Raw genomic sequence first — 24,442 nt, 5'->3', positions numbered from 1 at the left:
CCTCCCAAGTGATGGGATTGAAGATGTACACCACCACGCTCCACATTATAAGAACATATGCCGGGCCAGTGGTGGCACATGCCTTTAATACCAGCACTCAGGAGGCAGAGGCAGGTGGATCTCTGTGAGTTCGAGGCCAGCCTGGTCTACAGAATGAGTTCCAGAAAAGACACCAAAACCACACGGAGAAAACCTGTCTTGAAAAACAAAAAAACAAAACAAAATAAAATAAAAACCACCCACAAAATATTATTGCAGACACTATAAGTGTATGCAATATAATAAATACTATCTTTAACTAGCCTGTACAAGTGCCAAAATCAAGAACAGGGAGATTTGAAATTTTTTTTTCCAGTAAAGAACTTTTTTTTTTTTTTTTTTTTTGGTTTTTTGAGACAGGGTTTCTCTGTGTAGCTTTGCACCTTTCCTGGATCTCACTCTGTAAACCAGGCTGGCCTCAAACTCACAAAGATCCACCTGGCTCTGCCTCCCGAGTGCTGGGATTAAAGGCATGCGTCACCACTGCCCGGCTCCAGTAAAGAACTTTTATAATGTATTTTTAATTAGTATCACAGAAAAACTGAAGTCAATATGTAATGTCAAAGGACATTTTGGCATTTTTTGTTTTTGTTTTTACTTTTTTGTTGTGTTTTTCTGTTTGTATTTTGATTTTTGGTTTTTGTTTTTAAAGACAAACCATGAAGCCCAGGCTAGCCTTAAACTCATGATCATCCTGCCTCCACCACCTATGACACCCAGTTCTGTTTTGGTATTCCGTAGTCAATGGAGCAAGGCCTGTTGGTACAAGTCTATATCCCAGCTACTCAGGACTATAAGACAGGAAGATCACAAATCTAAAACCAGCCTGGTAACCTTGATGATATCCTGTCTCCAAAAGAAATTAACAAAAGGACTAGGGACATAGCTCAATGGAAGATAACTTGTTTAGCATAAACAAGGCCCTAGGCTCAGTCTCTTCTACCTCAAGAAACAGTCAACAGATAATTCAGATTGATAAAAGCCACAGCAACAATTTAGTCATAATTGCTGTACCAATCTCCTGACCAAATGACAATAATCAAGTAACTAACAATTATTCTCAAATGCTACTTCTTAACAAGGTAGCTTAGTAAAAATACAAATACAATAGGGGGTTAATAAAACCCATTAACGCTTCTCATTCATTTGTATGGATTTTAGTAGAATCAGTAAAACCATTCCCCAGAATAAAGTTCTTGAAATATCAAAAACCATAGTAACTTTAAAGAATTCTCATCAGTAATGTTTTTTATACTTTTGCTTACCTCATAATCTGTACAGTATATCTTGAAGTTAGAAATTCTAGTTCTAGACAAGTTGGGAATATGGCACAGTGGTAGAACACTTGTCTAACATGTATAAGGCCCTGGGTTCCATCCTTACCAAAGTCCCACCTCCACCCCAATCCTAGTTACTAAGTCAAACCAATTCATCCCACTAAGTTAAATACCTAATCAAGCCTCTGAAGTTAGTCACGAGAAAGAAACAGCACTTAGTTATACATATTAGCTTTCTTGTCATTCATTACTTGGTTATTTGGTTAATTGTGGAGTCAGTCAAGGTCTACAAGTCAGGTGATGAAACATCACTAAAAGCTTTTGATATTTTATACTTATTCCATGTCCTGGACAAACACAAGGATGGCTGCTTAATTTTTCTAGACTGTGACCCAAACTATCTTTTTGCAAGAATTTAGAGGGTTAAAAAACATAAACTTGGGCAAAGACATGTCAGAAGCACAAGGTGGTCTACGGAGATTTAAAGTGGTAAAACGGGAATTCCACATTTGACGGCTTCTAAAGCAGTTTTACCTTTCGGTTCCTGCACGATGAGGTGTGTACACTCATTCATCTTCAGCTGCCCCATGTACTGGCCTCCATGCTTAGCTGTGAGTTGCTGAACTGTCTTTCTGTGTACGCCATTTAAGCCAGTCACACAGATAATGCAACCAAGAAAAATAGGACACTTAAAGTCTTCCATGTTTATGTCAGTGTATCTGGTTATTTTCCTGGAGAAAATAAATGGTAGAAAGGAAGATTAAACACAATGAATATTCACATAGTTTTAAATATCACTGCTTTCCTTGTTCATTTTTATTTTTAGGATTTACAAACATTTTTGGGAAAGAAAAACTGACACTGAGGATTACACTAACTGCTCATCCAGCTCACTCCCATGTCTCTATAAAAACTTGTATGTCAGCAACAGTCTGCAGACCTCAAAGAAAGCACGATCAACCCTAAGTCCTTGCTAATAAATGGGGAGCACCTGGCAGAACTGTAAGACTGAATCTCCATTTAAAAACCTAGTGTTCACTGGATGCCTGATATAAAATACATTAAATTCTTCCACTATTCCTTTTTTTTTGGGGGGGGGGGACGCTGAGGGGGGGTCCGAGACAGGGTTTCTCTATGTATCCTTGCCTGTTCTGGAACTCATTCTGTAGACCAGGCTGGCCTCAAACTCACAGAGAACTGTATGTCTCTGTCTCCCAAGTGCTGGGATTAAAGGTGTACGCCATCACCACCACTGGCTCTTTCATTACTTTTTTCTTGTTTTTTTGAGACAGGATTTCTCTGCGTAGCTTTTGGAGCCTATTCTGGAACTCACTTTGTAAACGAGTTGTGTGCACCACCACCACCTGGCATTGATAGGTCAAGTAATGATTTCTGGCAAAGCACCAACAAAATTATCACAGCTATTTTGTTGCCACAATAGACAGATATGTTATTTTCATCAGGCTAGTACTAGCTAGGAAACATACTGAGTATATGCTGAATGGTGTCAAAAAAAGTGCAGAAAAATGCCACAGAATGCTGATATAATTCAGATACCTGGACTTATAACTATAAACCAAATTTTAGAGAAAACGTAATTATACCTCCGAACTCCATAAAGGAAACTCCTGTCCTGTTTTGATCCCTACATACATCTAATGTCCAGGCCAGTGCATAAAATAGGCTCACTTTACAATGAGTGATCACATCTCAGCTAATGGCTTACACACACACACACACACACACACACACACACACACACACACACACACACACACACACACATATCAATCTTATCTCTACTCCCCTCCACCCCACAGGAGGGAACAGGGCCGCCAAAGTAGCTAATTTTGTCTCCATCTTAACACTGGAGCACAGTATTGCATAGTGCAACACAAAAGCCAAACTGATTTTCCTCAATTATTTTAGACACATTTGCTGCAGAAACAATTTCATTATCAAAGCATTTGCCCTCTCGCTAGCGCTGAATCTACAGCTTGTCTTCCCTGATAGTGGCATCCTGTGATAGTGAGCACCTATAGACTCTGTTCTTCCACTGTCACTAGAGAAATGAACAATGACCCCATTTTTATCTCTCAGTAATAAAACCAGAGATGATACTATAAAGCTTCCCCAGGAAAAACCAAGAGTGTGCCAAATTAACCGAAATGTATCATTTTCTCAAATATACAAAGAATACAAATATGTCTTACTTCTCTTGTGACTTCTCCCAAAGTGTTTTTATCCAAGAAGGAAGCAAAATGGGTTTCTTCAGATTAGCAGCAACTAGATATTTTTTGCTCCCAACTTCTCCTGCAATGAGGTGAGTGACTGACACATTAAGGTCTCTGTACACTCGTCCACCCATCATCTGTACATATTTATGAACTTCTTCCTAGAGACCCAAAGAAATATATTAATGAGAAAGAAAACAATAGCTCTTCTATTAAAAAAAATTAATAGAAGAATCCCAAAATTTGTATAAAATTTGTATGTATGAATGTTTAGTCTGTATATGTGTCTATGTACTATGTGCATGCCTGGTGCCCTTGGATGTCAGAAGAGCGAATCAGATCCCCTGGAACTGGAGTTACAGATGGTTGTGAGTTACCAAGTGGGTGCTGGGAACCAAACCCAGGTCCTCTGGAAGAGCAGCCAGTGCTCTTAACTGCTGAGCCATCTCTCTAGCCCCCCATAAGTAACTGTTGCCAGCCTGACTATACCAATGTTTTTACCACTAAAAAAAATTAAACAGTTAACCAAATTATTTTTGAAAAGATATGTATTAATTTTAAATTTAAAAATTGTAGGCTGGTGATGTAGCTCAGTAGTAGAATGCTTGCCTACCATGCACAAGGCTCTAGGCTTAATCCATAGCCTTCTCCCTAAAACAAAAAAAAAAAAAAACAAACCTGAAAATAACTGTTTCCTTGAACAGTCAGATACTGCTTAACAATACTTTAATCAACCAACATTTATAACAATGTGGTCTTACGGATTAATATTGCTATTAATATCATAGCTTTCTTAACTTTAAGTACACTCACTTAATTACAGTCACCTAGAGAAACATTTTCAGATAGAATTATCACCATTAAAAAGTGACTGTATTTATTCTTTTAAACTCCATAATTTAAAACTATGTTGTTTCTCATTGCATCTTTAAATGCTATATTCACATTTCTATGTACTATACAAAAATATGCTTTCTGTAGCTTTTTCTGTTTTCTGAAGTAGGCTGACATATGTAGCCCAGGCTAACCTCAAACTTGAAGAAGTCCTCTTGCCTCAGGCTCACAAGTCCTGGGATTATAGGTGTTAGCCACTATGCCTAGCTAGCCTTTCTTCTTTTTCTCCTCTTTTGTTTTTTTGAGACAGAGCCTTGCTATATGTAGCCCTGGCTGACTTGGAACTCATTACTCTGCCTTTCAAAAGTTGGGATTAAAGGCATGAACCACTACACCCAGATCAGAATCCTTTCTTTTCTTTTCTCTTTTTTGTTTTATTTTGTTTTGTTTTTCGAGAAAGGGTTTCTCTGTGTAGCTTTGCGCCTTTCCTGGAACTCTGCTTTGGAGACCAGGCTGGCCTTGAACTCACAGAGATCCGCCTGACTCTGCCTCCCAGTGCTGGGATTAAAGGCTTGCGCTGCCACCACCCAGCTCAGAATCCTTTCTTTAAAGATTTTCTGTGCTGGAAAATTTGATTCAAAACCAAGCTTACTGACTGTAGAAGGAAAAGTGAATTTTCTTTTAAATCAAAACAAAACACTCCAATTAACCAGCTTTTCTATAAAATATATTCCACTTTCCCCAGGGAAGGGCACACCAACTGGTTATCTAATACCAAATGGTTAGTTCTAAAAATATACATGTAACATTTAGGAATACATACGTATATACATATATGCATATAACAACAATGAAAAACAGAGGTCATGAATTTGAAAGAGAGCAAGGAGTGGTATACAGGAGGATATGAAGGAAAGGGAATGAAGAAATAATGTAATTATATTATAATCTCAAAACAAAACCAAACCCATTGGGAACATGCACTGATGTCTGTGAAGTGGTAAAAACCATGGATGCATGCGGTCTCTAAGTGACCTCCCAGCCCAGGGAAGATCGGGGCCAGCACTGCTCCTCTCAGGACTTACCCTTTTGTCTCGATCCAGGCTTGTACAAGAGACAGTTATATCGGACATAATCATATTGTAAACTGGATGCTCAGCTCTTGGGACACACTGCTGGTGGTGCATACAAAATGTGACCACTTGAGGACCAACAATTCTGCAGCCAAGCTATAAAAATTAGGGAAAAGATCACCAACATCACAAAATTAAATTTGGAACATTTACCAGTTATTCATAGAGGCTGACACTACTGCAGAAACCGCCAATTGTTAAAAGAAGGTGGAAAAACCACCGTCACACAATTTCTCAGGTACAACGAGCATTAAATTAACACACACTCAAAAGCAAAACCACAAGAGCCCTTCATTCATAACTGCTGTCAAAATTTCTTTCTTTTTTTGGGTGGGGTCGGGTGGGGTGTTTCAAGACAGGGTTTCTCTGTGTAGCCTTGTGCTGTCCTAGAACTCACTCTGTTAACCAGGCTGTCCCAAAATCATTCAGAGATCCACCTGTCTCTGCCTCCTGAGTGCTGGGATTAAAGGTATATGTCACCACTACCTAAAATTTCAGTCTCTAAAACAAACTTAATCTTTTTTTTTTTTTAATTATATTTTAGGGCTAGAGAGATGGCTCAGTAGTTAAGAGCACTGACTGCTCTTCCAGAGGATCTGGGTTCAATTCCCAGCCCTCACATTGTGGTTCATAACCATTTATAACTCCAGTTCCAGGGGACCCAATGCTCTCTTCTGATCTCCAAGGGCATCAGGAATGCAAGTGGTACACCAACATGCATGCATGTAAAAACCTTTATATACTGTAGTGATATTTTATTTGTATGTTAATAAATAGTTTGCCTGGAGAGCAGAGGAAATAGAAAGCCCTTTTAAGTAAACACAAAAGTCAGGCAGTGGTAGCACACGCCCTTAATCCGATCACTTGGTGGCAGGGTCTCTGTGTGTTCAAGGTCACACTAGGGAACAGAGCCAGAGTAGTGATACATACCCTTTAATTTCAGTACCAACCAGAGACCTAGGTCTGTACAGACAGGCAATAACAAGGAAGTGAGGTAGCTGGGCTAAGCGCCAATAAGAGGGCAGAACAGCAAGGCAATAAAAGCCTGGGTACGCAGGAAGTCATGGCATTTAGAAGCTACAGACCTGGGGAGGTAAGGTGGTTGGTGGCTCTCACTATTTCCCTGATCTCTAAGACTTTCACCCCTGTATTTGGCTCCATGTTCTTTATTTAATAAGACAGCTTAGAAATCCATCTAAAATATATAAAATAATAAATATTTTAAATATTTATTTTTATTATTTTTAATCATATGTAGTGTGTCTATATGTAGGTATACGCACATTTTGTGCAGGTACACTTGGGAGGTTGGAGGTACTGAATTCTTCTGGAGCTGGCATTACAAGCAGCTGTGAGTATCTGACATGGTGCTTGGAATCAAATTCAGGTCTCTTGAAGAACAGTATGTGCTCTCAACCACTAGGCCATCTCTCCAGCCCCAACAAATATGATCTTAATGCAATAATCTAATGCTGTAACAACCGAGAAACATTCAAGTATGCTTTTCATACAAAGCACCAGCCAATAAAGCAGTTCAGAGTCTAAGAACTCCAAACCCGAAGAATCCCAATGTACTCATAGTACTCATGATCAGTCAAGAATTCAGGAAGCGAGACCAGGTAATTTCCAGCACTATGCACACATGCACTACATATAAAAAAGAGTGAGGAAGAAGCAGCAGCAGAACCATCACCAAGTAAGTATGTTAGAAACAACAGCAAACCTGTTTAAGGTGATCAAAAACAGCCCCACTGAAATGGTCACAGATATAAAGTGACCTGTCATTCTCCTTTATCGTCAATGCTTCTTCTTCTGTAATAATCTGAAGATAATCTTCTGATTGTAATTCCTTTATTGACTGAAAGAGAAAATGAAGAATGTAACAGAAGTTGCTTCCCTACATGTAAGTCCTACCAACTCTTAAGAACCCATTTCAAATTCAGCCCTTTCCTTGTTACAGCATTATTTCTCACCTAAACCACTGCAGACACCTCTGGATGGGTCTCCTCTCTCAAATCTAGTCTTCACACAGAAATTAGTGAAAGATGGCTCAGTGGGTAAAACACTGTGCAAGCATGGGTATCTGAGTTTGGATCCCCAGCACCCATATAAAAAGCCTGGTGAGGAGGAATGTACTTGTAATCCCAACACTGGGAGGCAGGGACAGGATTCCAGGGGGTTCCTGGTCAGCCAGCCTAGCAAATCACTGAGCTCTACAACAGCGAGAAACCCTGTCTCAAAAAATAAGGTGGAATGCAACTAACACACCAGATATCAACCTCTATTATCCACATGTGCACACACAGGCAGGCACTTAACATACACACACACACACACAGACATATACGATGCCTCCAACACAAAACATTCACATCATGCTACTCTCTGTTCAAAGCTCTCTAATGACTTTCCACCATACTCAGAATAAAATCTACATCTTTAATAGTTCAGGTCTTTTGCTTCTTTTTGTACATTAGGCCATGAGGTCCAGCAGTACTGGCTTCTTCCCATTAGTTCTCAGTGTTTTCTTTGGGTAGAGCAGGCTGGAGATTCAACCCCGGTGCCTTTCTTTCTCTTTGGCTTCCTTTTTTTTGGCTTATAGGTTTCCTTCACTGGTCCCAGGAAGCTGTCTCAGCTATTAAGAGTGCTGAATGTGCTCTCTACGAACACATCCTTTTAGCAAGAATCTTGCCCTTAACTTGCAACACAAGGCCAACAGCATGGTAAGCGATGCTGTAGACTGATCCTCTAAATTTGCCACAGTAACATTTGTGGAGCATGCACAAAACCCAGATAAAGAAACAATTCCGTGTTTTCTTTTTATTTAAAAACAAACTTAAGTGTGTATGTCAACTACATGTGTGCAGATGCCCTCAGAGGCTAGACAAGAAATTCTGATTCCTGGAGCTATAGTTAAAAGCAGTTGTGTGCTACCTGACTTGAAGGCTGGGACCTCAGCCTTATCTCCAGTCCCCAACTCCATGTTTCTGAAAAAATACCTAGAGAACATATCCCAGGTACCTCTCCTCTTTCCCTTTGTGTTGGTCATGATGGCCAAAAGAAAGGTCTCAGGAATCAGACCCAAAATTCATTTCTTATGATTTTTCAAAACTGTAAAACTTAGCCCTCACCTATCTCCCCAGACTTCTCTTTTCTGTCGACCTCCCTGGCTAATTCCAGTCAGCCCCATACCCTATACCTGGGGCAGGCTGATGCCCTCACTTAGAGGTTCTCCCTGGGCCCTGGTGCAGGGAATACTCTCCTTTTGGATTTTCACCTAAAGTAATTCTTCAATCAGGTCTGCTTAAATGTCACTTCCTCAAAGATACCTTTTGTGATCATGGTGGGTTTTGTAGCACTGACGACCAAAACCAGGGTTTTATGCACACCACACAAATACTACACCACTAAACAACACTCTCACGTTTTCTAAAATGCTTTCCTGCTTTCTAAAACGCACTTCCTCTAGCCCTTGATCTGTTTTATGAAGGAAAAGAACATTGGTGTTTTAGAAGTATGCATATTTTTATTTCTTCCCTGTAAGAATGAATGTTTTGAGCCTGTTAGTTGGCTCAGCAGTTACCTGAGGTGCTTGCCATTCACCCCAGGACCTGAGTTCAATCCTGAGGACCTCATGGTAGGAGAACCAACTCCTTCAAGTTGTCCTCTGACCTCCACACATGCACTATGGCATGCAGGTACAGGCAGACAGTGGCACGGGCACAGACAGACGGACAAACACACACGAATGTTTAATGATGTATCTTGTCTGCAAGCATCTCCTAATGTACCTAAGGCAAGGCTGTGGGCACAGCAAACACTGAGGAAAAAGTGAAAGAGTTGATTTGCTAAGAGGATCACTGAGACATAGGAGGGCTTTCTATTTTCTCCTGAGGCCTCTGGGGAGAACTAAAGAACTAACAGCCAGGTCGTGGAGAAAGCTGTCCAGAATTTCTCTTGTATTCCTTCCTTTTAGGATAAATAATTGCTTTCTTCCACATCCCACCAGAGGGGACTGACACTAGTGCACAGCCTTAAGAGAAGCAGTCTTTTTGGTTTTGTTTTTGAATTCTATGTACCATTATGCATATGATGCATGGGGATAAAATCCCCTTCACCGAAAGTCAGGCCTCACACCAGCACCTAAGGACCTACATGACTTCTTTAGCATTCCATAACACTCTTCCCCACCTCTGATTCTGTACACTACAACCATACTAACCTTGACGAGACATAAATGCAGACACATACACACACACAAACTGCAGGTCAACATTCAATTGTCATAATAGATTTCAATCCCCCCCTCCAAATACATAATGGTATACTTACATTAGCTAAAAATTAAGTAACAATGATGTATCTGTATTAAGCACATGCTGTAGCAAAATTTCATTAAAATATCAACTTCTAAGATATAAAATCCAACAAATGAAAAACTTTTAAAACATGAAAAATGAGCTCACATCATCAAATAAGACATATCCAATTATTCTTACCTCAAGAGCTTTAAAAAAACATTCTGAATTGTCTGAAGACTTTAAAAACTTCACAAAAAACGGTTCTTGGTCATTTCTGGACATTGCTGAACTGTGAGAATAAGGCAGTCAATAAGAACAAAAATAAATTAGGTAGGAAATTAAATGTTCAAATCAAATCAACTTTTTTTTTTTTTTTTGAGGCAGGGTTTCTCTATGTGGCTCTGACTATCTACAGACAGGATGGCCTCGAACTCAGAGATCCCCCTGCCTCTGCCTCTGAGAGATGGGATTAAAGGCGTGGACCACCACAGCCAGGCCTACAAATCAACTATTTTCTTCTGCATGCAAAAGTGCCTAAGAAATAGACACCTGGCTTTGCCCATGAATTCATTCAAGATGTTTGCAAAAGACCCCAAAATGTGGGCAAAGTCGAAGGCTGAGGAGGAGCAACACGAATCTTTGCAAATCAGCGAACAAAACTAACGTCCCTGACTGAATACAGTGAGGCCCTTGGTGTGGGCCCCTCAGTGACATGACATGAACTTGCACTGGCCTTGAAGACGCTGGAGCGGGCGGCTGCGGCTGCTGGTACCCACGGGCCCGCAAGATTTGCTCCTAAGTCAACGGACTTGAAACGCAAGCAGCCCCTGTGGAAGATCATGCACGCTCGCCCGAGGGGCCCACGCGACTGTCCCCAGCTCCCAGGGAAAGGGCGGGCTCGTGGAACGCCCAGGCCGCGGCTTCCCGGGTGTCTGAGGCCCACCCGCCGGTTACTACGGCCGCGAAGGCCACAAGAGACGCCGGGCGCCCAGCCGGCCGGGAGGAGCGGGCGCTCGCTTACCTGGGGGGAGCCTGAGGGCCCACGGGCACCAAGTCGGGGGGCGCGCGGCCAGCAGGACGGCGGCGGGGGTCGGGCGCCAGCCCGGCGCGCAGCCCCCGCCCCCGGCGGCGCCCCCAGCACCCAGCTAACGCAGCAGAACCCGGAAGCGCCAAAGCCGGGAACCGACTTTCGCGCCAACCGGCCGACGCAACACCTCTTCCGGAGGAAGTGACGTCACCGGGCCCAGCGATGGGAAGTGGAGCCGTCGGAAGGGGGCGTTCCGCGCGATGTCTGTAGGGAGAGGCTCGGTGAGCCTAAGCTTTGTTTTATGCAGTCTCGGCCGGGCGGGAACCGAAGGCGACGGGCGAGGGGCTGCAGGCCGAAAGGCCGATCAGCAGAAATAAGGCCACGGGCGGGCCTCGGATTCCCGCCGCAGATGCTCCCCACGGGCAGTGCACGGGAAAACACTCCTGAAGCTAATAGCGGCTGCTCCGCTTTTGAAGTGTTCCAATTAAGGCCAAGTGAAGGGAAGTGATAGGTTCGTTATCACGCAGCTTTGTAAATGGGAGAATTAGAATAGGTCAAGGTCTTTCTGATTCCTCTGATTGGTTGGGTTTCTCTGCTCGTAAGAATACAGTCACTCCTTACCACGGCCAAAAATTGTAACGGAAAGAAGGCAGGGTGGTGAAAGACACGTTCATTTATTGCTCGGGTTGTTTGATTTCCGTGTTCAGACTTTTTATTTGTATATTCTAGATATCCTCTCTCAGGTGTGTAGCGGGCAAAGATTTTCTCTCTGTATGCTTCATTCGATTAACTGTTTTCTTTGCTATACAGAACAGAGCCTTTTAACTTCATGCGGTCCCATTCATTTGTCGGTTGTTGATACTGTTGCCTGAGCAACGAGGGCCCTCCCTATTCAGAAAGTTCTTGCCTATTTTTTGTTTCAGAGTTTCAGGTCTGACGTTAAGGTCTTTGATCCATTTTGAGTTAATTTTTGTGCAGGCTAAGAGATAAGGATCTAGTTTCATTCTTCTACAGAAGAATATCGAGTTTTCCCGACACCATTTATTAAAGAAGACGTGTTTTCTCTGATGTGTATTTTTGGCATCTTGTGACAAAGAATCTTAACTTAGCCAATTGTAGGTTCTAGGCATACCTGTGTACTTCGTTCTACAATCCAGTTAGATCCCTCCACTCTTGATAACTGATGGCTCTTCTCTTCCACCATCCCCAGGTGATGTCTGACCACTCTGGCCTGTCTGCATTAAGAATCCTTTTAGGAGCCGGGCTGTGGTGGCGCAGGCCTTTAATCCCAGTACTTGGGAGGCAGAGGCAGGCGGATCTCTGTGAGTTCGAGGCCTGCCTGGGCTACAGAGTGAGTTCCAGGAAAGGCGCAAAGCTACACAGAGAAACCCTGTTTCGAAAAAACCAAAAAAACAAACAAAAAAAAAGAAAGAAAGAAAGAAAGAAAAAGAAAAAGAATCATCTTAGGTTCTAGCTACAACCCCCTTCTCATGTTACCTCTTAAAAGTCGCTAGGACTAAATTACTAATAAAATGCTGAATTATTAGCCACTACCCAACTCTACTCTTTTTTTTTTTTAAAGATTTATTTTGTATACAGCATATATGACTGCAGGCCAGAAGAGGGCACCAGATCTCATTACAGATGGTTGTGAGCCACCATGTGGTTGCTGGGAATTGAACTCAGGACCTCTATGAAGAGCAGTCAGTGCTCTTAACCTCTGAGCCATCTCTCCAGCCCCCAACTCTACTCTTTTAAGTACACAATATTCAGGGTTGAGCCCAAATTCTTGCCCTCAGTACAAAATCCCACCCTGTGGTTGCTCATCACTATAGTGACCCTAATGGTCCTGCTTTAAAAGTATCATTACATTTTTTCATTAACAAAGATGAATGGCAATTAGTAACACAAGCTCAGAGGGGAAGAAGAATACTTTTTTAAAGTACTAGAGTTGAGGGGCTAAGGATATGGCTTAATTGGTAGAGTGCTTACCTAGCATCCACAAATCCCCAGGTTCCATCTCCAGCACCATATTAAACTGGGGGTGTCCTATCTAAGCAGGAAGTATCCTGAGATACATGAGACCTTGCTTCCAGTTATTAGAGCTGGAAAAAGCCACAGTTCATGGTTAAAATGCACTTTTGTCCTGAAGCTGCCATCCTATCTATAAGACACTTGATAGCCCACCAAGGTCTGAGGAAAGTTGAGGCAGAAGCTGAAGCAGAGGCCAAGGACAACAGGATGACTGGCTTCCTCCCCATCGCTCACACAGCCTGCTTTCTTAGACCACCCAGGACCACCTGCCATGGGGTAGCACCGCCCACAGTGGGCTGGGCCCTCCCATATCAATTATGAATCAAGAAAATGCCTTTGAGACCTGTCTACAGACAATTCTCAGTGGAGATTCCTCTTACACAGATAACTCTAACTTGTGTTAAATTGACAGCAAAACAAAACAAAATCAAACAAACAAACAAACAAAAAAAAAACCCGAGCAGGATGCTGTGGGATGTTCTGTATGTCCTGTGGGAGCCCTTCTTGGGTTCTTTATGGCGTTACCCAGCAGGTCCGCATAGAGGATGATTAGGACCATGGGCCTGAGTGCAGGTGTCTGAGATGGTCTGCACTTGGCTGTGCTGGGGGATGGTCTGTATGTCAAGTTGTTCTGATTGATCAATAAATAAAACCTGATCGGCTGTGGCTAGGCAGGAAGGATAGGCGGGACTAACAGAGAGGAGAAATAAAAGGGCAGGAAGGCAGAAGGACTGACTGCAGCCGCCGTCATGACCAGCAGCATGTGAAGTCACCGGGAAGCCACCAGCCACGTGGCAAGATATAGATTTATGGAAATGGATTAATTTAAGATAAAAGAACAGTTAGCAAGAAGCCTGCCACGGCCATACAGTTTGTAAGCAATATAAGTCTCTGTGTTTACTTGGTTGGGTCTGAGCGGCTGTGGGACTGGTGGGTGACAAAGATTTGTCCTGACTGTGGGCAAGGCGGAAAACTCTAGCTACAGCAGGACACTTGTTTCAAAAAACAAAAGAGACAGTGATAGGCAAAGATACCTGAAGTTGACTTTTGACCTCCGTCCATGCATGCACTTTTGAGTGCACATACACAATAAAAATTTTTAAATAAAAAGCTAAAAGGAGTTTGTTTGTTTTACTTACAGGGCTTTATATTTAAATTCCCAGTGTTCTAAGTGAATATGTATAAATACAAGTGAACTTAGCAAACAGCCTCTATTGCTAGAGCTAACTTTGGGTGGCCTAGCATCTATTTAAACTGATGGCTTCAACCAGCTGGGACCTAGAGCACAGCCTACTGATTATGAGAACCCCGGGGAGAAGGCTGTAGAGTAGAATGCCAGCAGGACATGTGGATTGCTCCTGGCTGTACTTAAGTGGGTATAAAAGAAGGGGACACACTCAGAAAAGAAAGGCTTCTTTGCAATAACTAAATAAGTTAGAATGCTAAAATCTAAAAATGTGGAGTGTTGCATTGTTGGAAAAGCTGATTGCATCTGGGTCCTAAAAAGAGAAACCTGAGAGGTTTTTGAGTAATGACCATTACAGCCTATGTCTGTAGGAAAGATATGGCTGAAGAGTAAGAGCCCCTTTTCTGAGCTGAGTAAAAAGTGAGGTATATCCCTGTAACCATCCCACAAACCATAGCTTTAGTCTTTGTTATTTTTGGATTCTGAAAGAGACCATGGAGAAGACCCTAATGTTCTACCTTTACCATTACTGCTATCATCATCATCATCTTCTTCTCCTCCTCCTCCTCCCCTCTCCTCCAGATCTCCCTTCTCCTCTTCCCCCTCCTCCTCTTCTTCCTCACTTTGATTTTTTTTAAAGTGGGTGTATGTGTTATACAGCCTCACTCCATAGCCAGGCTAGGTTGGAACTTACTATGTAGTCCAGGCTGGCCTTGAACCTATGCTGTTCCTCCTATCTCAGCCTAGGAAGTGCTTAGACACAGTAATGGGTCACCATGATTGATCCATGCTTACTCCCTGTATTACTTTTCTGTTACCTGTGAGAAAATACCAGAAACAAGGCAATTTACAAAAGGAATTTATTTGCACTATGGTTCCAGAGCGTTAGAGTCCATAATGGTGGGAACACATGCAGCTTGCAGCTGAGAACTCACATCTTGAACTATAAACACAAAGACAGAGCAAACTGCATGTAGCCAAGTCTTTTTATTCTTAAAGACCAACCTCCCAGTGGCATACTTCGTCCAAGCATGACTGCATTAACCTGGATCAGAAGGTCATTCTTCAGTGACAGGGTCCTAAGTGGGAGGTGGCCATTAGATGAGAAGATAAAGAAGATAGATAGAAAATCTGGGGTCAAGAGGTCTCACACAAGCTATGTCTTATGCCAAGCAAACTTATTAAAAAGTACAGGATCTTATATACTATTTCCAGGGAAGGAGTGGGATGAAGTCCGCAGAAACTGTCATACCAAGGGATGAAGTCAACAGGAAGCTAATCAAACAGTGTTGCACAAGGGGAACACAGGGTATCTCAAGAACATTACAGAGTACACAGTGGCCTTGGACTGATAACCATAGCCCCATACAGTGGGAAGAGTTGGGTTCAGGAACTGAAGCCACAGATGCCCTCATGGTCCTGACCCCAGGGCATTACCGGGCCTGCCAAGCATGTTCCTTTTCTGTACATCAGGGCCCCAGGGAAAGCCTCAGTCGGTCTGGCCCTCAACAGTCCACCACTTAAAACCTCTCCCAACAGCACACCCATTTTTAGGGTTTCTATTGCTGTGATAAAACACCATGACCAAAAGCAACTCAGAGAAGAAAAGGTTTGTTTAATCATACATCTTGTAGCCCATCATTCAGGGAAATCAGGCCAAGAATTCAAGGCAGGAACTGGAGGCAGAAGCTGATGCAGAGGCCATGGAGAGGTGCTGGTTACTGGCTTGCTCCCTGTGACTTACTCAGCCTGTTTTCTTGCTTTTTTAAATTTTTTAAAATTTTTTATATATAATTTTTTATTTAAAAAAGATTTTCTTTCCTTTTATATACCAACCTCCTCCCTCCTCTTCTCCTTCTCCTCCCACCTACCCCCATCTTCTCCTCATAGAGAGTGAGGCCTCCCCTGGGTAGCCCCATTCCCTATGGTGCAGTGCCTTACTCAGCCTTGATGCAGGAGGGAAGGGCTAGGTCTGGCCCCAACGTGGTATATCAGCCTGTTTTCTTATAGCACCCAGGACTACTACCAGCCCACAGTGAGCGGGGCCCTCCTACATCAATCATCAATCAAGAACATGGACCACAGCCGGGCGGTGGTGGTGCACGCCTTTAATCCCAGCACTCAGGAGGCAGAGGCAGGTGGATCTCTGTGAGTTCGAGGCCAGCCTGGGCTACCAAGTGAGTCCCAGGAAAAGCGCAAAGCTACACAGAGAAACCCTGTCTCAAAAAAGAAAAAAAAAAAAAAAAGAACATGGACCACAAGCGAATATGGTGAAGGTATTTTTCTCAACTGAGGTTTCCTTTTCCCAAAGGACTCTGATTTGTCTCAACAAGACATAAAACTAGTTAACACAACCACCAACTGGGGACCAGTTGTCCAAATGCCCAAGACTGTGAGAAGCATTTCTCATTTGGACCACCACACTCTCCCCATACACGTCAGGAAATTTCCACCAGCCAGCAAGTGTGTCTTTGCATGAAGGTGTGCTCTGGCATGAGGGGTCTGCTGTGCTGTCTGCATGACAAAGCAGATGTCTGGAGGATGTATGACCCATGGGAAATAGCTGACAGGGAGGTGTATAAAACCTTTATCTGTGTGCCCCTTGGATGGGATTACTTATTCTGGTTCCTAGAGTTTCCCCAGTGGACTTAAGTCTCAGTCTTGACAGTGGTAATTGACTTGTTAACACATTGGATGCCGTTCCTCCTGTCTCATTTCCCCATTTTTTTTTAAACCTATGGTCCTTTACTTACCAAATTAACCACTAGAAAAATCTCATGGTGGCACACACCTTTCATCCCACCACTGGGAGGCAGAGACAGGCAGATCTCGGAGTTTGAGGCCAGCCTGGTCTACAGAATGGGTTCCAGGACAGATAGAGCTATGCAGAGAAACCCTGTCTCAAAAACAAAAACAAAAAACAAATACACAAATCTCATTTTAAAAGTATGTTTGGAGGCTGGGGGTATACCCAGTTGGTAGCCTAGCATGCACAAAGCCCAGATTCGACTCAAAGCATCACTTAAACCTCTGTGGTGGTGTTACACCTGCAGTCCCAGCACTTGGAGGTGGAGGAAGGAGGAGCAGAAATCCAGTGTCATAATGAATTCAAAGGCAGCCTGGGCTTATAGAAGACCATGTCTTAAAAAAAAAAAAAGTTGTTGTCTTTTCTTTTTCTTGCAGGGGGAGCTGAACTAAAACAAAGATCCAAGACCTGTGCTCTTTTTACGTGACTATTCCCAGAGAAACATGAAAAAGAAAAAAAAGAAAAAGTCTATTTATCCCAGAAATGGGTGATCAAAGAAATGAATGCACCCAAGTTAGCCTGGTAAACTTGGGGTTATTTGCAGAGACACAGTCGACTCAAAGGCAGATGATGTACCACTGAAAGGCCCACCCCACCATTGGGATGACTCATGAACCCACTGGAGCTTCCTGTCCAACTTGCAGGCAACTACAAGGAGCCTTTTCCTCCCTAGCAATTGCTGACTGCTTATATTATTATGTGGAGCTTATATTATCATGTGGAGGAGCCTTGTGAATCTTGTACATTTTCTGAGACTCCTAAGTTTCATGAATATCCTGCATCTTACAGGAGGACTATTTCAATACAGAGGAAATTACTACACAGCAGCTTCTATTTCATGACATTGTGCTGAGCCGGAAAGAGATTGTCAGCCAGGGACTCCATTTCTAAAGAGTGCAGATGTGGCTAGAAGAGGGACCTGAAAACTCACTTCCTAAGTGAGCCAGCAGGGACTTTTGATGGCAATAAGCAATATGAATCCACTTTACATCTCAGTCAGTGGTTCTTAACCTTTCTAATGCGGTGACCCTTCAATACAGTTCCTCATGCTGTGGTGACCCCCAACCATAACATTAGTTTTATTGCTACTTCATAACTAATTTTGTTACTGCTATGAGTCATAATGTAAATATCTGATATGCAACCCCTGTGAAAGGAATGTTTGACCCCCAAAGGGCTCACAACCCATAGGATGAGAATAACTTGTCTAAATGAAGACCATATGACTGAATTATGGCCAATAGAATACATATAGGAGTCATGTTTATTTATTTTTTTTTAAGATTTATTTATTTATTATGTATACAATATTCCTCCTGCATGTTGCCTGCAGACCAGAAGAGGGCACCAGATCTTATTATCGATGGCTGTGAGCCACCTTGTGGTTGCTGGGAATTGAACTCAGGACAGTCTGGAAGAGCAGCCACTGCTCTTACCCTCTGAGCCACCTCACCAGCCCCCAGGAGTCATGTTTATCATTTCCAGATCCACAAAAACCTCTTGCATCATCTCCCACATTTTTATTTATTCTAGATAACACACTGATGCATGTTAAAAATGGAAGAGCTGGGACTAGTGAGATGGCTCAATAGGTATAGGTAAGGGCAACTTGTTGCCAAGCCTGATAATCTGAGTTCAATCCCCAGACCTATAGATTGGAGGGAGAGAACCAACTCTCACAAGTTGTATATACACACACATACACACACACACATACACACTAATTTTTTTAATGTCATACTTCTGAGTCTAGATCTCCAGGTGACTGAAAGGATTCCACCCTCATGAATCACCACCATGGCTGCCAGCTGAGCTATACATTAGTAAGAAGTCAACTGCTCCATTAAACCACTGAGCTTTTAGAAAATCTTATGGCAGCTGGTGCCAACGTAACCTATTCTGAATTGGTTGCTGTTAGTTCTCAGGGACTGCATACGTTCAGAAATGACAATCTTGGCTTAATTCAAGCTGGATGATAGGAGGATTTCTGGAGATTAGATAAAAGCCAGTATTCCTCAGGAACTTGTGAAAGAGGTTCCCTTTAGGATTAATTAGAGTTAGGGTGTACAGTTGTTCCTGGGACAAATGTCCAAGACCACATGTGCAAAAACATGAACTGTGGAAGCAGGTGCTCACTTTGACATACTGCTCATTGGACCTTGGACACATTACTTAACCTCTCTGCTTCCCTTTCCTCCTGGATGAAAAAAAAAAGTCAAATACTACTTATGCACTTATCATAAATTAACATTAAGAAAACATTTATCTCTGAGCGGTGGTGGCACACGCCTTTAATCCCAGCACTCCAGAGGCAGAGGCAGGTGGGTCTCTGTGAGTTCGTGGCCAGCCTGGTCTCCAAAGCGAGTTCCAGGAAAGGTGCAAAGCTACACAGAGAAACCCTGTCTCGAAAAACCAAAGAAAAAAGAAAGAAAGAAAGAAAGAAAACATTTATTATAGTGCCTGGTACACAGAAATCACACATGCCCAAAGATCACCCTTGGCACAAAATCTTCAAAACTGTTTCCTCTTTTAACCTTCCAGATTTTGTTTTTGTTTGGTGTGGCATTTTTGGGGAAAGTCTCACATAGCCCAGGCTGGCCTCCAACTTACTATGTAGTCAAGACTGGCTTTGAACTCTTAATTCTCTTGCCTCCCAAGTACTGCAATTACAGACACACGCCATGAGGTCCAGCTTTTCTGACCTTCCATTTGATGACTGACAGCCTGTGCCCATGAGGTGACTTTAGCCCTTTGGATGTCCTTCCTTTGCTATGAGTCTGTCCCTGGACGTGAGACATTTTCAGAGCATGTTCTACTCAGGTCAGCAGGTACTTTGGCCCTTATGGATTTGGAGTGTATTAGCTTTAGGTGGATCATTAACTCTAGGAAGAACGGTCACCCATGGACCTATGTGTTTTTTGCTTACAGGCCCGCAGAAGAAATTGCTCAACCTACTTTTGGGACATTGATGTGTATTTATTCACCTTTTCAACAAATGTTTGAGTCCCATATCAGGCATCATAGTCAGGCACCATAATCCAATCCAGGATTAGAATATTGAAGGTTACTTCTTCAAAGCAGGATTAAATCAAGAGAACAGAAAGTTCCAAGCCAGACTGAGTGCATAGCAAGACTCTGTCACCCCTCCCCCGCCCGCCCCCCCCAAAAAAACAAAAGAAAACTAGAGAAAAGATAAAATCCAAAGATAGTCAATAAAGCAAAAATCAATGAAATAACACGAGTGAGTATACAATACAGAAAAATTAACAAAGCCAATTTTTTTTCACGTATGTGGGGGGCTGTTGTTTTAAATATTTATTTTATTTTTATTTACGTGTATGTGTGTGTGCCTATTTGAATTTTACACTATGTGAGTGCAGATAAATGCTGTGGAAGACAGAAGACCACACTGGATTCTCTAGAACTGGAGTTACAGGCACTTGTGTGTAGCCGGAAGTTTTCCTGTGTCCTGCAGCTGCTTGGTCCCAAGATCTAATCACACTTTAAAAGAAATGCTTTATAAACAGAAAGAACAAAAGCCTCCAAAGATAATGCCTTATTAACACTGAATTTTCTTAATGCTGATGAGAAAGGAACAACAGCTATGGAGAGACATTGGCCAATAAAACAAAAACAAAAACAAACAAACAAACAAAAAAAAACCTGAGCTAAATCAGCCGGTGTACTTCAAAGATGTGTTGACCTCAGAATGGAAACCAGGATATGTGCTATGCTGGGGAAGGGATTTAGCTTTTGTTTCCACAGGAGAAGAAAAGCTATGGATACCATCAAAATGAATAAAAATTCAATGGGAACAGGAGAAACCTCTTGATAAGGAGAAGTGATAGCTCATCCACCTATGTGATAGTTTTGCAAGTTGTAAGGAAAACTCACCAAACAAGGGTCGGGGCAGGGTTCTGTTTTGTTGTCTTTTCAGGATAATAGAAATACCCATCTTCAAGAAGTCAAAAGGCCTTGGACATCTAGACATCTAAAAAGGAAGGGAAGGATATCCATAAAAAATTTACGAACAAAAAAATAATCGGATCTATTGGTACTAATATACTCTACATGACAATATCTCACTGCCTAAACATGAATATCTCTTTACTTCTAGAAAAGTTGTAGTCCTAATTCAACTATAAATCAAGTTCACTTGGGAGTTGGAATGTGGCTTTCTCCTCTAAACCCAAGCATATTGTTAAAAGAAAAAAATTAAGAGATTCTGTCTCATATCAGAAGAGCCACCTGCTGTGGGACAGAATAAAGCCAATAATGTAAGGACTATTGTTGTCAAGATTCTATTTCTCTCCATGCTTATTCTTGATTCTTTAGGGCCTTTCTTTACATATCATGCCATATTAAAATGTAAACTTTCCATTTTGATATTAATAATGTTCAAGTTTTCCACAATTAACAATAACAGAAGGAAGATGGGGCCCCACAACAACGATTCTACCTGGTTCATAATGATGATATTGAGGGGACAAACACCATGCATCGATCATCTCTGGACTACAAACTGTTCAGGACTGTTCCAAGGTGGCTAAGATAATCCATCATCTTACACCTCTAGCCAGAACTTCAGATAAGCTTTACCCATCACTCTGAGACTGGCTACAAATGTTACAGTCCTTATGAGACTTAGCCATTGTTTTACTTTTCTTACAGGATCCCACAGAGATACTGTCGCCCTCTAGATAGCGGAAAGCAATTTTAAGAAAACAACACCCCCTCTCCCAAAAGGTTTTGTTTTCTCAGAGTTATGGATAATTGTCATCTGTTAGGGGTTGGTTATAAATTGTATTAGGGTTGGGAGTGAAACTATAAAGTTTAGACTCAGGATACTCTTGAATAAGAAAAAAGGGGAATAGATGGGATAGGATAATAAGGTAGATATTATTGTGTCTACTTGTAAACTAATCAGTAACTAAGTGAAGGGCTGAAAGATTATTCTTTGGTACAGCTCTTGCCTAGCATGTAAGAAGCCCTGTTCAATCCCTAGTACCAGAGAGGAGGGGAGGAGACAGAGCTTAGTGTGTTATTGAAAACTTTTTCACAAATAAGGCTCCAAATGCAGGGGACATCATTGCTGATGTCTTATGCACATTTAAGAAAAAGGGAATGCTACTCTTACATAATCTTTTCCAGAGAATCAGAGGTAACATTTTTCAGTTCAAAAGTCATCGCAATGTTAAAGTAAAAAATATAAGGATATTAGAATAAAGAGAAACTGCAAGATTATTTTTCTCTCTTAAAAGTTGTGTTTCAGTTTTGATTTTGTGTATGTCTGTGTGTGGGTATGTGTGTGGGTATGTGTACATGAGTGCAGGTGTCTGTGGAGGGTATCAGATCCCCTGGAGCTGGCAGTTGTGAGTGACCTCATATGGGTGCTGGGAACCAATCTCTGGTTCTCTAGGAGATGCTGAGACATCTCTCCACTCCCTAGAATGGTTGTTTTTAAAAAAAATAGATATGGAAAAGAACCCTAAAGAAAATATTACCAACTCAACAATATGTGGGTAATATTACACATAATGACCAAATGAGGTTTATTGCATAAATATAATAGTAGCTTTATGCTTAAAAATCAGTTAACAGGAGACTGCAGAGACTACTCAGTGATGAAGAGCACTTGTTGCTCTTACAGAGGGCCCAAGTTCTGTTCCTAGTACCCACACAGTGGCTCACAACCAGTTGTAACTCCAGTTCCAGGGGACCTGACACCCTGGTGTGACTTTCACAGGCACTGGGCACACATGTAAGTAAAGCACTCATAACACATTAAATAAAATAAATCCAAAATTCAATTAGCAGGTTAGATTCAATTAGTAGTTAAAATTCAATTAGTAGTTCAGTGGTGGAATGCTTACCTAGAAAATATGAGGTTCTGGATTCAATCTCCTTTACAAAACAAACAAAACCAAAATTAGAAGTCAGATGTGGCTAAACATCCCTCTATTTCCAGCCCTCAGGACACTGAGGCAGGAGGATCACAAGTTTGAAGGCAGGCTAGTTTATAGCAGGACCCTGCCTGTCCCAAAAAACAAAGAACAAAACCAGCACTCTACTAGTTTCCCACACTAAGAGAAAAGGCAGGGGAATCATATCACTATTTCAGTAGGAAGAGAAAAACCCAATCACAGCCATGTTTTTAAGTATGTCGGCAACTCATGACAGAGGGAAGCGCCTCAACATTGCTAATGACATCTAAAAACAACAATAGACATTTTCTGTAATAACTATGTTTAGTGCGTCTTGGCGTGGCACTAGGAGTTTTCAGGATCTGTTAAATTAGGACTTCATCTGCTTTCAGACCCAACAATTGTTCTGGCAAAGTGCTCTGAAGAAATGCTTGCCTATTTGCGCTAGAAGGCTTGTACCAGATGATTCCAGAACTCCTAATGACTGCAGTTAACCGAGTCTGGGGCCGGGGGAAATGATAACAATAAGAAAAGAAAAAAAAAAAAACAACAACAAAACTTGTCATTATTCAATTGAAGACATAAGAATGTAAATAAAGTACTGAAAAGAAACAGATTTAACAAAATAATGTAGCAAAACCACCCCGTTCAAACTCAATGTGTAAAAACTGTGAGGTTTTCTGATTGTGTCTTTTATTTATTTTTTGAAGATTTATTTTACTTTTTTTTAAGTTTTGGGTTTTGTTGTTGTTGTTGTTTGAGGCAAGGTTTCTCTGTGTAGTTTTGGAGCCTGTCCTGGATCTTGCTCTGTAGACCAGGCTGGCCTTGAACTCACAGAGATCCACCTGCCTCTGCCTCGCGAGTGCTGGGATTAAAGGCATGCACCACCACTGCCTGGCTTATTTTACTTTTAATTATATGTATATGCACATGAGTGTGAGCACTCATGGAGGCATGATCTGCTGTAGCTGGAGTCCAGAGGTGTGGGTTCCCCTTGTTGCTGGAGTTGCAGGTGATTGTGAGACATCTAACGTGGCTGCAGAAACTGAACTCTCCTCCTCTGGAAAAGCAGAGTTCTTAACCACCGGGTCATCTCTCCAGCCCTATCTGCTTGGTTTTTGAGACAAGGTCTCTAGCCTAGGCTGGCCTCCACTACGATATGTAGCTGAAACTTTGAACTCCTAATCCAGCTGCTTCCACCTCACAAATGCTGAGATTACAGGCATGCGCTTTCACACCAGGCTCTGGTTTTTTGTTTTGTTTTCAGATCCCAGCAACACATATAAAATGAAATTAAAATTTTATCCCTAGCGGCACTATCTGTAAGAATTGAAACTGGGTACTACAGTCATCAGGGTGAGAGATGAAGTGTTCTCCGATCACACAATATGGAACACCACCCGGCTTTGAGAACTGGTGAACAACCACACACCTCCGAATAGGTGAATCGCACCAGATTAACTCGGAGTGAAAGAAGCTAGGCTTTGCGTCGTCGTATGATTTCATCTCTATGGAGTTCAGAAACTAGCAGACTTTAGTGTCTATTAGAAGTCCAGGTCGGGGCCACCTATGTGGGAGATGCTCTGCAGGGGTCAGCCTCCTAATGTGGGGGCTGGCTCTACCGGAGTCTTCTCAGTAATAACTAAT

The 24,442-nt window shown here is 42.1% G+C and overlaps 1 protein-coding gene across 3 annotated transcripts in view; it reads right to left on the bottom strand.

Moving 5' to 3' along the window:
• The window catches only part of Topbp1 (DNA topoisomerase II binding protein 1), a 57,290-nt gene extending 46,271 nt beyond the window's left edge, over window positions 1-11,019 (bottom strand). Inside the window, exons 1-7 of one of the 3 annotated variants that reach the window (XM_076576933.1) lie at window positions 10,840-10,929; window positions 10,017-10,107; window positions 7,241-7,375; window positions 5,470-5,613; window positions 4,164-4,201; window positions 3,530-3,711; window positions 1,851-2,047 (exon numbers count right to left, since the gene is read on the bottom strand). In XM_076576933.1, coding sequence (XP_076433048.1) covers window positions 1,851-2,047; window positions 3,530-3,711; window positions 4,164-4,166 — 382 coding nt within the window. In that variant the 5' untranslated portion in view covers window positions 4,167-4,201; window positions 5,470-5,613; window positions 7,241-7,375; window positions 10,017-10,107; window positions 10,840-10,929. Of the gene's footprint in view, window positions 1-1,850; window positions 2,048-3,529; window positions 3,712-4,163; window positions 4,202-5,469; window positions 5,614-7,240; window positions 7,376-10,016; window positions 10,108-10,839 lie in introns of all 3 variants that reach the window. The other 2 variants (XM_006978673.4, XM_042281515.2) reach the window with 2 other exon arrangements.
• Window positions 11,020-24,442: the final 13,423 nt, after the last annotated feature.

Source organism: Peromyscus maniculatus, chromosome 7 (genome assembly GCF_049852395.1).
Source record: "Peromyscus maniculatus bairdii isolate BWxNUB_F1_BW_parent chromosome 7, HU_Pman_BW_mat_3.1, whole genome shotgun sequence".
In the NCBI taxonomy this organism is placed as follows: Eukaryota; Metazoa; Chordata; class Mammalia; order Rodentia; family Cricetidae; genus Peromyscus; species Peromyscus maniculatus.
This window is presented reverse-complemented; position numbering and strand designations above follow the sequence as displayed.